Genomic DNA, 17,526 nt, shown 5'->3' on the forward strand with positions numbered 1-17,526 from the left:
CAGACTTCCGATGCCAAAGAAAACAAAGCTTCCGGAAAATCTCTGATGAAAAGAAGCACTGGACGCAGTCACTCGGCCACGTCAACTTTGGGTAGATACAAATTCCTTCGCTCGTATTCACAGGCATTATCATCTAAAGTTATCAATGACTGTTTGACTACATAGTTTTTTAACACGATTATTACGCACATCAAAATAAAAAATTACGATCTTCATTTATGGAGCAATCTGAACAACTTATTAAAGTGACAAAATCAATTTTAGTGCCTCTAAATTTTGCTAAGTTATAATTATAGCATTACTACTGTTCAATTTATTAAGGCGTAAAACTCACTAGATGTCTGACTGTCTTGACAGTAAAAAGCAAACAAACAGGGCTGACGGGCTGGATAATTAGAATAGAAATTTAAAATCAGATCTAAGAATAAAATATTCTTCCAAGAAAATAACTTTTATAACTTTTATAAAATGAAAATGTTAAACCAGGTTTCCAAAGCCGAAGAAGACAAAGCTCATGAAGCATCTCTCCCGAAAAGAAGCATTAGACACAGTCACGTGGCAGGGTCAATTCGGGGTAGGTACAACTTACCTTGTATTATTGAGCAGTGAACAATCACAAATATTTAGAAATTCTGCACTGCAGAAATTGCCTTTGTCGCTGCGCGACTCGGGCAATTTCAGCAACTTCCGAAAACACGCATGATATTAATCCTTAATTTTACTCGGCCCCATGCGATTACCTATACTAATTGGTTATATGACTCCAAATCGATCAGGGCTGATTAATCACTCGATAGATTTCGTGAGTAGCAGTAAGTGAGTTTAAATTCACATAAATATTTTAAAATGTGTTTTGAATACGAATGTGTGTAGCTGATAATTAGCACAGTTTTCCTACAGGTATTTCGTGGAAATTATGATCACGACTCCATTGTTACCCATGAGTTTGTTCCGCCATTCCACGCTCGCTGTGTCAAAATCTATCCATTGTCCTACCACAGATGGCTATGCATGCGCATTGAGTTGTATGGCTGTCTCATATAAAGGTAAGACTTAAAACAACAGAGGGATCCCATCAAAAGAGAAAATTATTCCTTCGTGTTCTTTCCAAGAAAATGGTAAAATTTAAACATTGAGTGGGTACAAATCTTAAGAATCTGTATAGCATAAACCCTTTCCAATGCTACGAGGAAAATTTGCTTCTGTGTTTGTCTTGAGCATGTAACCCTGAAACCCACTCAAGTGAGAGTTGGATGAATGTTAAAGAGAGGGGAACAAAATTGTCTACGATTTACTACCTTTGAGACATTTTTTACCCAGAAATCCCAATCTTCTTTGGCTCCTATGGCCAAAGTCTGCCCAGGGTTTTACACTTTCTTTTGGAACAGGAATTTCCACGTTTTGTTTGTTATGACGACCAATTCGTCTTTTTTGTTATCGATCTGTTTAGAGAATCTAAAGATGGCTCATCTTTTAGATGGAAACAAGCCGATAAGTAGCAACAGCCATTGGTAATTAAAGGGAGGCTTTCCCTTTCAGGGAAATACTTAGTTTACAGTTATCTTTGTACTTAGCATTCATTAAACAGGCTTGCTTGTAGCTGCTGTCTCTTTTTGTCTCCATCTTCTTAGTACTACTTTTGTTAGCGTTCTTACTCTCAGAAAAATCTTCATCACCATTATCATTTCAGGACGGGAAGTATCAAATGAAAATTGTATTGGGGCGATATTTTGCATTAAGACGTCATTTTTAGCTAAGGTAAACTGGCAATGATAGCTCTATTCAGTGCACGACGAAAATTTTCTCGGTTTTCCCTTTATAAAAATGACCAGTAAAAGATAACTAAGCCGATAGAAACCTTGTGAACGTCCTTTCAAATTGTTGTTGTAATTTAACTCTTAGTCTGTTTCTTGCCCCGAAAGAAACAATCTCCTATCTGTCGTGAGACAATTTCACCTTGACTCAGCCCGTAGGTCAGTCTCTTTTCGCTACAATTTCCCGCCAATGCAGCAGCGCATTCTCTTTGAATATTAGTAACTTTGTCCCTCTCATGTCGGTACTGAGGCAAAATTCTAAATTCTCCGCTACATTTCTTAGAACTTTACGTTTTACTCTTCTTTTAACTGACAAAGCCTACGCGCGCGCATTTAGGTGGAAACGTTTCTCAGATATCTATTCTACTTTAGTGTGATAATATCACCTGATTAACGAGAGTGAAATATATCAATTTCGATATTATGATAGTATCATTATCATTTTCATATCACTGCAATTTTCATAATTACTTCTTATCAAGTGTCATTAAGTTTTCAAACAGAACTTAAAAAATCAAACGAAGTAGGCTGTGTTTAAGTTACATTTATTAGGGTCTTCCCATCAACCCGTAATTCAATTACAAGACCAAATTAAATCGCTGCAACCATGTAACCATACGGAAAAATATACCATGTCAGGCATGAGGATATCTATGAGAGTAAAGAAATAAAAGGACTTATGTTAGAAAAGATATACTTTATTCGCTCGTAATACCAACCCCTGCATGCTGCGGACTCATTCCTTCGCTCTGATGAGAGGCTAACGCTCGAAACGCCAGCTCTACGATGGCCATTTCACGATATCGACTCAATCGTTATGCATATTATCATATATTCTCTTTATGCACACGTGAATTACACGACGAGGAGTTGTGTTGAAGTTTCCAAGGATCTAGAGTGGGGCTCGGTGAAGGGCTAAACACATTATTCTCGAGCCCTACAAACAACTTTGATTCAATAAATAGATGTTAACCCCCCCTCTCCCCCTCTGATAGGAAACTCAATAAGAGATATAGTCGCTCACCTAGGTGGGGGCTTCACCAATTGGTTACTCAGCTTGCACGTTGATTATAACTTGCTTGGTGACTGCCTCGTGTTTATTGGTGACTATACACTCGTACGTACCAGAGTCGGCCACTACAACCTTAGATATAGTGTACCTCACACCAGACAGCTTGTTGTCCGGGTCAAGAATGTTTTGGATGACAAGACGGTCCGGGGATGGAAGGGAGCCTGTAAGAATCATAGAAGTGGAAGGACATTAGCTTGTCAGAAACCAAGAGGTAAGCATGAGATTAAAAAAAAAAAAAGAAAACCTCGACTGAGATATTAGCATCCGTCCCCATTTTACTTCCAATCTAAATGTATCACTTTCTAATTGAAACAAGAGAGATCTTCCAGTGTGCACATAACTTAGGGTCATCACTGAAAGGCACATTTATTGACAGACCCTCAAAAAGCGGACGTTTCTTAAGTTGCCTTATCGCGGAGCTCCCGTCATGAAATTGCTTTCAAATTTTCCAGAATTGCTTTTGAAATTTTCCAGGCTGCTCATCACGCATGGAATCACAAACGGTGTCGGGCTTTACGGAATTTGAAAGATATTAACGTAGCGCTCATATATGTCACACTCAAGGAAAGCTAATCTAATTGCCAGCTTCAAACTTAATTTTCTTAAGGACCAATTAGAACATCAAAAACCTCATTATTGGCCTAACTTTTCCTGTAACTATTATAAAGTTCAGTTTTTGTGAGCTAGCATGGTTAGTTTGTCGTTTGAATTTTTAGTTTTCTGGAACATTTTTAAAAGCGACACGCGCAGGAACACTTCCAAGAAACAGCCCTAAAGGTTTATAGGCAAAGGATTGTCAGTTAATTTGATGGACTATGTGCACAGAGCTAAGCAGGAAGACTTACCTCCCACTTTAGACCACGTGACTGTAGGTGCCGGGACACCAGAAATAAGGCACTCGAGTGAAATGGTCGAGTTTTCGTATGCGGTGTGATCCGAGGTCGGGATAGTTTCTGTGATGCGAACTGGCGCTGGCATAAAAAAAGACGTTTCCAAGAATAGAGCTTTGACTAAATACTACAAATTTGCAATCCAAAGACTTGAGTTAAGAGTTGTCAAATTAGTTTTTGGAGGTGCAAGATTTTTGTTGATAGCAATTTACATTAAAAGTGCAACCGGGGGTTTTTTAGTGTAAAACAAGTTTTACCATTTCCACGTTAAGTCGTACCGTTACAGAAGAAATCAGAACCTTTTTTGGGATGGTTTTTAAGATTTTATACTTATCAGGCTATTAAGGTCGCGGAGGCGATAAAATAATTTATCTTAATTAACCCCACCTAGTCAATGAAAGACATTTCAGAAAAAAATGTACTCACACGTGCAGTCTTCAAGTGAAGTACTTCCGGCGCTTGCTGTATTTGTGCCCATTGGGCATGCGTGGCACATAGTTTGCTGATCGTTATCCTGGTATGTTCCCATTGGGCATTCCACACAGGGCGTGATCCCATGATTAGTAGAATAGTAACCAGGCCGGCAGATCACTGACGAAAAAGCCAGGTTAATTTAATGGAATTAGGAGATATAAGTCCTTCAAGAAACAAACTAAAAATTTCTTTAACAAGCAATTCTTGAAAAACTGATTTATATTAGCAAAAACATTAACCCCTCGGCACATAAGGAAGGGAATTTCAACCCAAGGTTACTTTCTGAATACAACAATCTGTATACTCGAATCCCAATCGTTAAAGGATGAAAAAAAATATTCACATTAAGAAGTTTGGTGGTGCATGTCTCGTTAAGTCACCCGACCGATTATTCAAAAGCAACTTCAGTTTCTCCTAATGACTCTTCACCGGAATTCAGAGTTTTTCTTACGTTTGCAATCCACACTTGATTTGGATCCAGTGATAACGTTTGAATAATTCTTTGGACATGGCTGACATTCTGTCATTCCTTCCTGATCCTGATAAAACCCAGGGATGCAGTCTATACAAGTGTTGCTTCCGCTGTCTCCATATGTCCCAGGAGGGCAATTCACTGGCGGCAAAAGACGAAAATTTATAAATACCAAGATGCAAGATTTATCATGTCTCGCAGTTGTTATTGCAAAATGTATCATTTGACATACAAAGTACAGGTTAATTTTACGCAGAATAGTGAGACTGATTTCAATTCACAATACCTCGAGTTGGTAACCAGTCAGATGACGATTCTTTTTGGCCACTTTCTAGTAAAGCGTTCTAGAGAGTAACTTTTAGCTAATGTGCTGTGGGCGTAATTTACGCCAGCTTTTTCAAACCTGTCTAGTTGTTTTTCTTTTTAACTCTAAAATTGAGGGTAAATCGAAGGGGAATCCAAAGCACAATTTCCTACTCCTCAAATTCGGGAATTTTCTGTTTTCTAGGAATCTGGGCACATTTTCACTTCAGCTGTCGTCCCTTTTAGTCGTGGATACGCGAAGCGTACAAACGACTATTAGAATGGGGCAGAATGTGCAAATGTATCACTCACTCAGATGTAAACAAATCGATATGTCGACGGCAGATCAATATTGATAGTGACCTTCCGAAATTATACAGGAACGCCTCTATCACATTTCCGAAGTAATGTTGTGACGTTGAAATTTAACTCAACCTTTCTTCGAAGGAGTTTCGATGTTAATTGAAATACTTTTCGCAGTTAGCACATGTGTAACCGAATTAAAGCTCTTTGAAAGACTAAAGGTGTAACCATGAGTAAAGACGCTTAATACAATCGCTTTTACGCGATCATCTTTCGCCATCATTTGCATTATTGTGGAATATTCGTCGCTGTTCCCGGGTTTGTTTTGTTTTTAACAAGGCATCCAGGTCATAGTCGTTCTTAAATATAATTATTTATGACATTATTGAAATCAAACTTTAGGACTTCAAGCGAGGTCTAACTAATTTGACGATTTCATGGCCCGGTAAATGTTATGAGTGAGCAATAATAATAATAATAATAATAATAATTTACATTTCTAAAGCGCTAAAATTATAAAATATTCTAAAGCGCTTTACAACATTATTAACTACAAATATTAAAATGATAAACGATAACAATATGTCCGAAAAGTATTGAGGATTTTGTGTCATATCGTCGTATTTTTAGAATTTTTAAACTAACGCTATGCAATTTTCTGGCCGTAAAGTTAACTTGAATAAACAACGATCATGTAACCACGATGAATTCCACTGCGTGCGCTTTGTACAGGTGAGAAATTCGCGCGTTTTCCGTTCATAACAGCAAATCAAGAACTGCTTCAAATAAAGCTTTTGTCCTGAAATATTTCTTGTTCGCTTTCTTCTTGCTTTTCATTGAAAATTCCATGTAAAGGCCCGTGCAAACGCTCGCAACATGGTTGGCCAACAACACTCAACAAGAGATCTCTTCACGCGCGATCAAATTTGCATATTCACTGAAATCTGATCCACGTGCCTATTAGCACAGTTGCAAAAATATTTGGCGATTTTTGTCTTTCCTCTTGATTTTAGAGTAAAAACTTAATATGCACCGATAACTTTTCATTGAAAAAAAGTTATTTAGGACGTGCGTGACAAACAATAGAATCTGTGTATAATACGCACCGCGATTTTGATGGTTATTGTTGTAGGAAAAAAGTGCGCATTATAGAGTGTTTGCACCTACGTCACAGCTACGTCACAAAATTGTACTGTCCGCCATTATGGGGGAGTAAAGAGGCGTGCAGTAACACAGTTTACTACTATATCTTCCAACGTTTTTCTCAATTTATTGCATTATGCCGAAATTTTGCTTGGTTTTAAACTGTTCCCACGACACGTCTAAGCGAAAAGATCTTTCCTTTTGTCGAGTGCCCAAAATCGTAACGAGGCAAGGCGAAGAAACGGAGATTTTGTCAACGGAACGTAGGCGAAGGTGGCTGACCGCCATAAGCCGTGACGACCTTACGGACAAAATTCTTGAAAATGATCGTGTTTGCGGCGAACATTTTCATTCTGGAATAGCTGCTCCTCTGTGGGATAAGTGGAACGTCGATTGGGTACCATCGCTTAAGCTTGGACACGAGAAACTAAAGGTTAGCGAAGCATCAGTTCAGCAAAGTCAGGAAAGAGTCAGACGAGCCACAGAACGTACAAAGCGCATGGTCGAGAAAGACTCTGAAAATTCTCAGATAAGTCTTGCCAAAAAGCGATTAAAGCACAACGAAGCTGGCCATAGTGTTCAAAACATATCATTCGACGTGGAAATGGCAGATATTGAGGACATTTCTGAGAACTTACCCGACAACTTGAGGCATGCTGTAACCCAAACAGAGTTGAGCTGTAACACTGTGCTCTCGCCTGAGCCCATACATCAGAACTTGCCATCTTCTGATTTTGACGAAGCTTTTTTTTCTGGAGATGATGACAAAGTTAAGTTTTACACTGGTTTGCCATCCTTTGAAATTCTGCAAACAGTCTTCTTCTTTGTTGCATCACATGTTGATAGACGACGTGGAGTTCTAACTAAGTTTCAAGAGTTTTGTATGGTGTTAGTGAAGCTAAGACTTTCTGTCCCACACCTTGATCTTGCATATCGTCTAAAGATCTCGACGTCTTCTGTCTCTCGTATTTTAGTTACTTGGATAACTGTAATGGATATTCGATTAACTCCAATTATTAAATGGCCTAGTCGTGATGAGTTGTACAAGACCATGCCTAGATGTTTTTTGGATGCGTTCGGTCGTAAAACTACAGTTATTATTGATTGTTTTGAAATTTTCATCGATTGGCCATCCAACCTTCTTGCAAGAGCTCAGACCTTTTCAAATTATAAACACCACAACACTGTCAAAGTTTTAATTGGAGTTACACCACAAGGGACAATTTGTTTTGTGAGTGAGGCTTGGGGAGGAAGAACATCAGACAAGTTTTTGACTGAGAAGTGTGGAATTCTTGAGAAACTTTTGCCAGGTGATATGGTCCTTGCTGACAGAGGTTTTACTGTGCATGAAAGTATTTGGTTCCGTCATGCTGACCTGAATATTCCAGCATTTACAAAGGGAAAGGATCAACTCGATCCTGTTGATGTAGAGAAGACAAGACAGATTGCTACACTGAGAATCCACGTTGAGAGCATTATTGGGACATTGAGACAGAAGTACACCATCCTTCAACAAACTTTGCCAACAGATTATCTTGCCTGTAGATCTGGTGAATCTGTACCTCTCATTGACAGGATGTTAAGAGTTTGCTCAGCTCTTGTCAATCTTTGCCCACCTACCATCCCATTTGACTGATGGGGCATTCAACATTGAATGGATTGTACTTATTAACTATTGATGAAATATTATTATGATTTTTTTTCATTTGCATTTTTTTCATAAGTTTATTCACAAACATTTGGGTTTTAACCCATTTTCCATGTTGATGCCATGCATTCATTCTTTACATTGTTGATAACACTTATAAATACTCGGTGATAAACAGTGTGGAGTTTGAATGCCTTGCTCTCAGGCAAGAACTGCTTCATGCTTCATGAAGCAATAAAATGTCACATAACCAACTGTTTAACCTCAGGAAAGGGAGTAATCAGTCCACTCTTTAAGCATGTTAATAGATGAGATCTCATTTGATTTACATCAAAGTTTGGGATATCTTTGTCCAGATTGTAAGAAAGTGCTGTTGCACTGAGCCATTGCAAAAACACCACAGTCAGAATCATTTGATTGTTGTTGCACAGGTACAACAGATATATCTTTGAAATCTTCACCAATTAAGTTCTGAACTTGCTGTTCCAGATCATTAAAAATAACATCATGAAAAAGACTGTCATACAAATTCACAAATCCTTTTTCACATCCAATTGAGCTTTCACATACCCAATGATTGCCCCCAGTGTGCAATATCTGAACAAAATCCCCATCAACTTTTTCAAATTTAAATATATTCCAAGACTTGTATGCTGAAATCCTTGTATAGCTGGATTGACTGTTTTCAAAAGTGATTGGGCATACTGTATAATACTATTTTCAAGCCACCCATTAGGTGATTCAATCACATCAAAGTCATGTGCAGATAGTTCAGCAATTATCCCATATTTCTCAACATCAACATGGTAAGTTTCACCCAAATTTATAATGTCAGAATCATCAGAAGTGTTGGAGATGGGAGAGGAAGACTCCTTGGATAGTTTTGAGCTTTTCATAGCAACAACACTTTGCAATTTACACTCATTACATAACCAGGACAATTTGTAATTGTTTGGACGACGCTTGTAGGATAAACAACTGAAATGGAAGAATTTGCCGCTAGGCGAAAAATTTAAGCGAAAATCTGCCCCAAAATGCTGGTTATGAAACCGTAAACCATTTGGTTGTAGGTTTGCAAGCTTTAAAGTTCTTAAACTGTTCTGTCGTATAAAAACTAGTTTGTGAAACCAAATGCAACACGAGATCAACAGCTTCAACAGCTTCAACAGTACGAAGGCATTCCCTACTTAACTTTTCGTCCGGAATCAAAAGAGGATCAACACGAACACACGAAATCTTATCAATATAACGCTTCTTTACAATACTTGCAGGTGATTTCGCATAATTAGACAAAGGAATATCATGAATAATGTTTTCTTCTGAAGCGCGTTGAGACGTCTGTTGGGCATCAGCATCCGCCATGTTGGTTCTTTACTCCCCCACAATGGCGGATGATAAAGCTGTGACGTCACGTGCAAACACTCTATAGGTGGTTTGCACGTTACGTCATTGCCGCCATGTTGGTGGACGTGAACAATAGATATCTCACTAGCTTCTTTTGTTCGTCCACCAGCATTTGTCCCTTTCACTATTTTTTCCTGTGTCTCTAGAGATTGGTTGCAAACCACCTATACACGGGTTAATATGGTATCGCTAAAATGAGTAACCGGAAAAGTAATAGGGGAAAGCGAAGCGTTGTTTTCGTGACTGATCAATCGTTTACTTTTCTGATGGTTTTAACTCTCATCTGTTTGGGACTACGCAGACATTAATTTGTGAAAATCATTGTGTGTACACCCATGAACGTTAACGGTAATGAAGTTGAAGGAACAGTTTTGGTCTAAGTCCACTTTTTTGTCAACAAAATGAAAATATACTCATATCGGTTTAAAAGGTGAAGAGTTCGTAACACACAGAAAAGCTGTCTTTTTTTTTATATACGATGGCTTGAAATTCTATTTGAGAACGATCGTGGTCGCTTTTTTTAAAAACATATTCAGTGGCCACTTTGTTAAAAATAAAGTATGCGAAGAAACGGTCAAGGAATATTCCAATATAGTGCAAATGATCATGAAAGTGATTGCTAAAAGGCGATTGCGTGACACTCGGTAAGTTGTAAGATGACATATGTTATCATGTATCAAACGAAATAACAGTTTTCAAAATTTTGCAGTCTGCATTCTGTACCCAATCTGCAGTCTGCAGTCTGCATTTTGTACCTAGTCTTCATTTTGTACCCGGTTTGCAGTCTGTACTTTGTACGGAACGATAGCTAAAATGTAAACTCTGACCATTCACCCAACATCACCCCAGCAGTTCAAAGTAATACCAAGTAGTTTCAACTGTATCCGGGAGTCACCCATGGAATTTAATTATCTTCAAAACTCATTCAAACGCAATGTATCCACGACTTATTCACAGTTTCCTTGGATTTTTCATTCTCTTTCATGCGAATATTTGAATTAACCAAAACTAAGTGTATTCGTCATCATTAAGGACTATGACATTTACGATTCTGAGAGCTACGGACTCAACATAAATGATATGATAACCATCAAAAATTCGATCGTCTATATTTAGATGTGTATATTGGTGCCACATTTTACTCACAGCAAATGCTCTCTACTTTAATGGAACCTTCTTTACATGCTGAACCAGCGTACTGCACATAAGCTGAAATACAATGTTAATAGTAAAATTTTATTTTAATTGCTTTGAAAAGCAAAAATAATAACTTTCTCGTTGATTTTAATTTTGCACTCTGTACTCGTCTTAAAAAGACTACATTACGATACTAGGAAAAAAGTATCATATTGGTCGTTTTCTGAATAAAATTTTATCAAAATGTGAACTTAAATTTCAAGAAATCTGGCGAGTAAGCATGTTGGAACGGCTCAGAGGGCTCAACCGCCTAAATATCAACAAATCATACATACATAGGTTAATTGACCACTCCCCATAGGGGCTTTTCAGGGCCAATGCCGAGTAACACCCACCCATCCCACCCAGGGGAGGACATCCACCACACAATAATCTCGTGCGTGGGAAATTAACGTCTCCTACCCCTAACCCTGCAGGAGACGGGTCCTACGGTTTATTCGTCCTTATCCGAGAAGACTAGAATATCTATCCATTTCTTGATAGAAAGGTAGTAAATTCTCCTCACTTATTTTAAGGCCATGAGTCGGCCGGGGCAATTAGCCACAAACTATCACACACACACACACACACACACACACACACACACACACACACACACACACACTCACACACACACTCACTCACTCACAAAATAAATAAATAACACACACAAAAAAAAAAGAATCACTTGTCAACCAGCACGATCCTTCTATTGAGGATCGCACAGGTTATAAAACTGATGATAAGACTTTTAGATAAAAACGAAAGTCTTAGTCATCAGACATGCGCACTGTAACCCTTCTGTAGACAAATATCATTCCGTTTCTTTATGGATGTCTTCTTCGTCAACAAATCTTATCTCTCACTTTTTTCGATTTTCTTGCAACACTAAGAACATAATATTGAGGTCGCCTTTGTCTCAGCTAGCGGACTTTTTCTCGGAAACATTAGTAACTTTGACGGATTAACACGAGCTAGACGAGGAGCTTCCCTATTTCCACCTAATTTTTACGCGCATTAATTCTTTAGGTAAACTTACCCATGCAATCAGGCGCCCTAGTTAATATAGAAACACCATCATCCAGAGACAACCATTTGTTATCTTGGCAGCGGTATCTAGGATTTTGGAACATTCCTGGAATACCTGGGGGAGACGGGTTAAAGAAGTACCCTTGATTGCATCTGAGAATCAGATTTATACCAAGCTTTGTCGCTGTACCTTGCTTTGGATTAGCAATTGTTTTGCAAGTTGAACCTTTAAGAGAAAAAGCGTAAAATCATAAATTTCACAATCGTAAAAACGTTTGGGGTCATTCACCGAGAAGCTTGCACTTTGAAGGAAATATGGTCGTTTTTTTCCAACTTGTATCTCGATTTCTTGGAATTGATTTATAATTGATTTAATTTTAGTTTATTAGCCTCGCCGATAGGCAGGGACTCCGCAACAGCTTGCGCCAATTTCTGCGGGCCCATCATTCACTAATTAACTTAAATCATTAAGTAATTTGTCTTGGAAACCCTGAATGCCTGAGGCCAGAAATGGGTTAGAATGACTTGGAGAGTAAGTTATCACATCTTTTGATTGTAACAATTAACATTTACAAATCATCGTAGCTCATCATAATCATGCAAAATTTATTAGCATATTACAACCTTTCAGAAATACGTGTACTATCTTGAAATATCCACAAAAACCTCAGAAGGGTTCAGTTCTTTTCAAGAAATGAAGAAGAACATTACCACGCAATGGTTCGTAATTGGTAAAGAACATTTTGTGGTTAGGCCTTAAAATTTGCAAAATACAGAATTCGCTTCACGCTTTACTCCAAAAGAAAGGAACGTTTCTCACAACAGTCTAAGTATACAGAAAGGCATTTTCGTCCCGTAATTACCTTCCAAAGTGATGTTAAAGACACAATAAGCAATATTTCCCGTTGCGTCAGAAGCAGTGTATTGTATTCTTATGGATGTATAGGTCTCCATTTCAAACCCTGGCTTACGATTGGAAAACACACTGGTCACTTCCACATTGTCGCTGAATACTGGCTCGGTCCAACTGATCTCTTTCTGAAGAGAGTTGGTCTTTTCCTTGAAGGAAGCTGGACAACTCTCAACTGAGGGTGGGGTCACGTCTGAAGAAAAGGTGAAATAAAACTAAAAACCATGAATTAAAATAAAAAGAAGAAGCAAGCGTCGTTGAACTTGATATGTATGTTCAAAATACTATCCGGTGATCCCCAAACGAATTCCAGGTGATCATATGTGATGATCAGAGAAATTGCATTTTCCCTCAATTATATTTTATTTTTCTTTAACAAACCTACCCTTCGAACCACCCGGCAGCCTGTTTACTGTTCACGTCTATGCCGAGAGCAATCAATAAGCCAATTTAGCATATCCCCAACAAATTTTTGCTCAAGCAGCAGAAATCCTCACCATTGACAGTGACGTAAAAGCTACAGCTTATTTGACCTCCACTCTCACTCGCTCCCATCCATGTGACTCGGTGTTTACCAACAGGGAATGGATAGTTTTCATCGTAGTTGCTAGGCGACACCGTCACGTTCTCCAAATTGGTTCGAGGAAGTTGCCACTTGTAACCAAGCACCACAGTGGACTTGTCTGGATCAAGATCTTCTATTCTTTCGATTGGACAGGCGATCCATGGATTCGTGTGGACTGCAAATAAAGCAAAGAAATTAATACAAAAATGTTCACCAGACGAAATTTCGTACATGACAGGACGGAAAATGCGTGCACTGTAAGTACCGTTGTCCCATACAAAGCCTTAGAAAAGTTTTCTAAGGCTTTGTACGGGACAACGGGTGGTACTTACAGTACACGCGTTTTCCTTCCAGTCATGGTGGTATTTAAATCTTTTTTTCAATAAACGGTTTTCTAATCAAAAAATTGAGAGAGCGATCATGGAAAGGAAGGACTCACAAGCAAAAACTACAGTTCACTGAGAATTTACCTCGTGTGCACGACAATGGTGCGATTTCACTCCACGCTTTGTCAACTTGACAGTTTGTATACCTTGGACCACTCAGTTCATAACCGTCGTTGCAGTAAAAGACACACCGTATTCCATACTTGACATCTGTTGTGGAACATGAGGGTGGAATGACTCCTCCATTTTCTGGAACAGTCAGCTTGGGACAAACAACCGCTGAGGAATTAAGTGCAAAAACGATTCACTAAAAAATTCAATATAATGAATTATAGATAAAATAAAACAAGAAATTGTTGTTCGAGTTTGACTGTGGCCATGTTCTGAAATCTGTTAGTTGGTATTGGCTAATTGGAACTTTTGTAAGTACCTGTTCCTGTTTTCTTGACGAGCGTATCTCAGAGCTTGACTTAAAGCACAGACCCTGAGGGCGAAGCGCGCAAGCGGAGCCTCAATACTTAAGAAAATATTGTAAGTGTATTAAACCTACGAACATTCGGTTGTGACGCGTCTTAAAACCGTCCACTTATGCAGATGCGGGGTGTAGTAGTCTAGATCTATACTTTGTTATACCACTCATTAGAATTAAGTCCCAATCTTCCTTTTATAGCTTCCTTACAGTTGATCAAGGGCAAGTTACTTTATCTTCGTCTTGAGTAATAATATTAAAAAAGAATGGCGAAGACACAACTCTTTGAAACATGCGTTCAACAAAGGGCTTTGATTTAACGCCCCTTAAAATAGGTGTTAGTCCTTACGCTTGCAATAAGGTACACTTCCTTTCCAAAATCCATCCATTTGGCAAACCAGTGACTGATCTCCACCTACGAGGTTGTGGCCAGTAAGACATCCGTATGTACACACAGTGTTACGCCTGATATTTGCACGATTATCCGTGCAGAGATTCGGGGTGATTTGGCCACGGAATGGAGCTTCCAACGCAGGACAGTAAATCTCTGAAAAAGAAATACTTTTTGCAAATGAACAAGAAATTTTTCTCCATTTAGAGCGAGACTGAGAGTCTCCCACGCGCCCCTATGTTACAAACGGCCATTAAATGTTTGAAGCACGACAGCTGAAAATAATCTCAATTTCATGTATAACTCAAGCTGGTAACAAATAGAAAAGAACTGCAAGCGAAACACAATTTAAACAAAACAATATCACCAATAATATTTGCTTGGCGGCAAATTAAGATGCAATGTACCTTCACACGTTTTGTCGTCATCCCTCAGCCGCTCACCTACTGGGCAGGTACAGTAATATCCACCCTCAAAGTTGTGGCAGATTTCCTCACATCCACCCTTGCTTGGAGTGGCGCATTCGTCGACATCTACGGATTTAAGTACCACCATGGAATCTAATAGCAGTAGATAGCTTGATCCCCATAGAGCAAGGTGCTCCTAGTTCTTAAAATTCTCCCATCTTCTGCATTTGTTTTATCAAAATGAGATTTTGGGATATTATTTCTCAAATCTACTTTACTTAGAAATTTTGGACTCAAACTAAGAGAAAACGACGCACCTCTTCGCGCAATCATATCAACATAAACATAGTCGCTTGCGGTTTTTTGGCAGCATTTTCAAGGAATATAGTTTCTTAAGGTTATTTCACATTAAGGCCATCTTCAGTTTCACCTTCGCATCCCATTTTATCTGCTTTGAGTTTGAATCCTGCTCGACAATCACAGTTGAAGCTACCAGCAGTGTTGTTACAAATGTGTTCACACCCAGCGCTGTTGAGACTGCATTCATTGAAGTCTAAATGAATAAGAAGATAATAGACAATTGAAAGTGAACTTGAATTCTGAATGTCTTTAGTATCTTACCCCCCCCCCCCCCCACAAATACACATGCTGCTCCTGACTGTTGTGGGAAATTTAAACCATCTACATTAGTCACCCAGCTGATCCTGAAGTGGGAGTTGATAAAAGGAGCTAAAACCTTCGGGTGAACTTGAAAAGCGACGCTTCGAACGTCATGGCCAGAGAAGAAAGGGAACATAACAAAGACTTGTATGAGACTTTTTTCGGTGCACATTTTTTTTTTTAATTTTTAAAATTCTATTTAAAGGAGACAGCTGATAACAAACATTTCAGAAAACATCTGTGGGAACCTAAGAGCACTATCCCCTCAACAATAACTAACATTTGAACTAAACTTGGAGGCTAATGTAGATCTCGCATGTTGATCGGCAAGCACGTTATCATCAATGGAAAGATTGAAAAAAGCACATTATAAAAAAGCTGGTAGAAAATATTTACTTTCAAGAATCACCAGGCTTTACAAATTTTTGCGAAATTTTGTTGAAACTGGTTTCTCCCGTCAAAAATGTACCAAGAAATATATTGAGAATTCGATTTCTGAGCTCAATACATATATCTTATTAACCAAGCGCGAGGGCCGTACTGGGAGAATATCGGCCCGAGGTCTTGACAGTACGGACCTCGCTGCGCTCGGTCCGTACAAAAAAGATCGAGGGCCGATTTTTTTCCAGTACGGTCCCAAGCTAGCTTGGTTAATAAGAGATTTATTATACGACTGAAGTTCAAAGGGACACAAGTGCAGTATCATTCGGGACCATTCGGGAAAGTGCCCGGTCCAATACTGAGAGAATATTTATCGGCAATAGAGCATTTTGATTGGTTGATTTTAGTTATTGGCCCACTGACTGCCCGAGTCGTGTAATAAGCTACTGCTCACCTTCGCATACGAATTCGCTGTTCTCCTTAAGCTGGTATCCCAGTTTACATGCGCAGTGGTAGCTTCCAGGGGTATTGATACAATACCCGTGGCTGATGTCGCATCCCCCACTGTTGGTCCTGCATTCGTCTTTGTCTAAATATGAACAAAAGATAATCATCGAATTTAAAACGGCTACTGGTATATTCGCGAAGAAATGAGGTGCAATTCGAAAACCGGTACCGGTGTTGCAATATCTTTTTCAAACAACCATGTTGCTTCGCACGACCAAAGGTATTTCAATTTTTTTGTTTGTGTGATTATTTGTTTGTTTTTTTGTTTTTTGCATCAACTGTTTCATGGTACGAGGCTCTTGCAATGGCCTTATGACCATCATGCTGGACTCCAGTCAAGAACTTCTTACTCTGAACCTTAGGCAACCCATTTCGCTTTTCCTAAGCAAAAACCTTAATCCTCTCGATAAAAATAGGTGCCGGCCAAAGTTTCAGAAATTTTCGATAAGTCTGTTATCGAGGGAAAGGAAAAATGTCCGTTGTCGCTTATCGTTACGAAATCCGGGATAAGCTTTGGTGGTAAGGGCCTGTTGACTCGCGTGCAGAGCGTCCCTCGTATTTTTTTTAATTAAGTTATGCTCATGATGAACTGTCAAGCCGAAACAGAGAAAAAATATTCATGCTTCCGGCTTCTTCTTTTACATTGAAGATAGTTTTCGTGTGATTTGTTTATCAGTCTTCAATTCATTTCTTGCAGAAAAGAAGGCTTTAAATTTATTACTCAATATGGCCTGGGAAAGCATGACCATCTCAATAACTATACCAAGTGATTGATTTTTAATCAGGAAAGGAAAGCAGTGTTGCATGCGTTCTTTGTTTTTTTCAAACAGAGCATGAAATGCCTTGCCACCATAACTGGGCATTTACATGCTGCTTATCGGATTATTGCGCTTTGATCCGAAAACGTGACGATTCTTCCTCAATTTCGATATTATCCGGAAAGCTGACATAAGAAAAAAAAAAAACAAACTGATGCCTCCTTACTCACCGACACAAGTTATTCCATCGTAAGCGAGAGTGTAACCAGGCCAGCAACCACACCTGACTCGAAGATTACACAAGTTATAACAAACCTGTGAGCAGCCGCCATTATCAAGTTGACAAAGATCTGCAAAGGAGCCT

At 38.9% G+C, this 17,526-nt stretch overlaps 1 protein-coding gene and 1 pseudogene across 2 annotated transcripts in view; one reads left to right on the forward strand and one right to left on the reverse strand.

Annotated features, from left to right (window-relative positions):
- The window catches only part of LOC148736186 (uncharacterized), a 300,358-nt pseudogene that overhangs the window by 197,749 nt on the left and 85,083 nt on the right, over positions 1-17,526 (forward strand). The gene's annotated exons all lie outside the window — the stretch shown is intronic.
- Positions 2,344-17,526, reverse strand: part of LOC111331757 (uncharacterized) — a 37,498-nt gene continuing 22,315 nt past the window's right edge. Inside the window, exons 32-46 of the mRNA XM_088754413.1 lie at positions 17,393-17,524; positions 16,352-16,486; positions 15,287-15,409; positions 14,857-14,982; positions 14,408-14,605; positions 13,674-13,868; positions 13,136-13,378; positions 12,592-12,831; positions 11,739-11,954; positions 10,670-10,732; positions 4,702-4,863; positions 4,203-4,367; positions 3,732-3,857; positions 2,839-3,047; positions 2,344-2,465 (exon numbers count right to left, since the gene is read on the reverse strand). Of these exons, the coding sequence (XP_088610539.1) occupies positions 2,863-3,047; positions 3,732-3,857; positions 4,203-4,367; positions 4,702-4,863; positions 10,670-10,732; positions 11,739-11,954; positions 12,592-12,831; positions 13,136-13,378; positions 13,674-13,868; positions 14,408-14,605; positions 14,857-14,982; positions 15,287-15,409; positions 16,352-16,486; positions 17,393-17,524 (2,309 nt within the window). The 3' untranslated portion in view covers positions 2,344-2,465; positions 2,839-2,862. The remainder of the gene's footprint in view (positions 2,466-2,838; positions 3,048-3,731; positions 3,858-4,202; positions 4,368-4,701; positions 4,864-10,669; positions 10,733-11,738; positions 11,955-12,591; positions 12,832-13,135; positions 13,379-13,673; positions 13,869-14,407; positions 14,606-14,856; positions 14,983-15,286; positions 15,410-16,351; positions 16,487-17,392; positions 17,525-17,526) is intronic.

Source organism: Stylophora pistillata, chromosome 3, assembly GCF_964205215.1.
Source record: "Stylophora pistillata chromosome 3, jaStyPist1.2, whole genome shotgun sequence".
In the NCBI taxonomy this organism is placed as follows: domain Eukaryota; kingdom Metazoa; phylum Cnidaria; class Anthozoa; order Scleractinia; family Pocilloporidae; genus Stylophora; species Stylophora pistillata.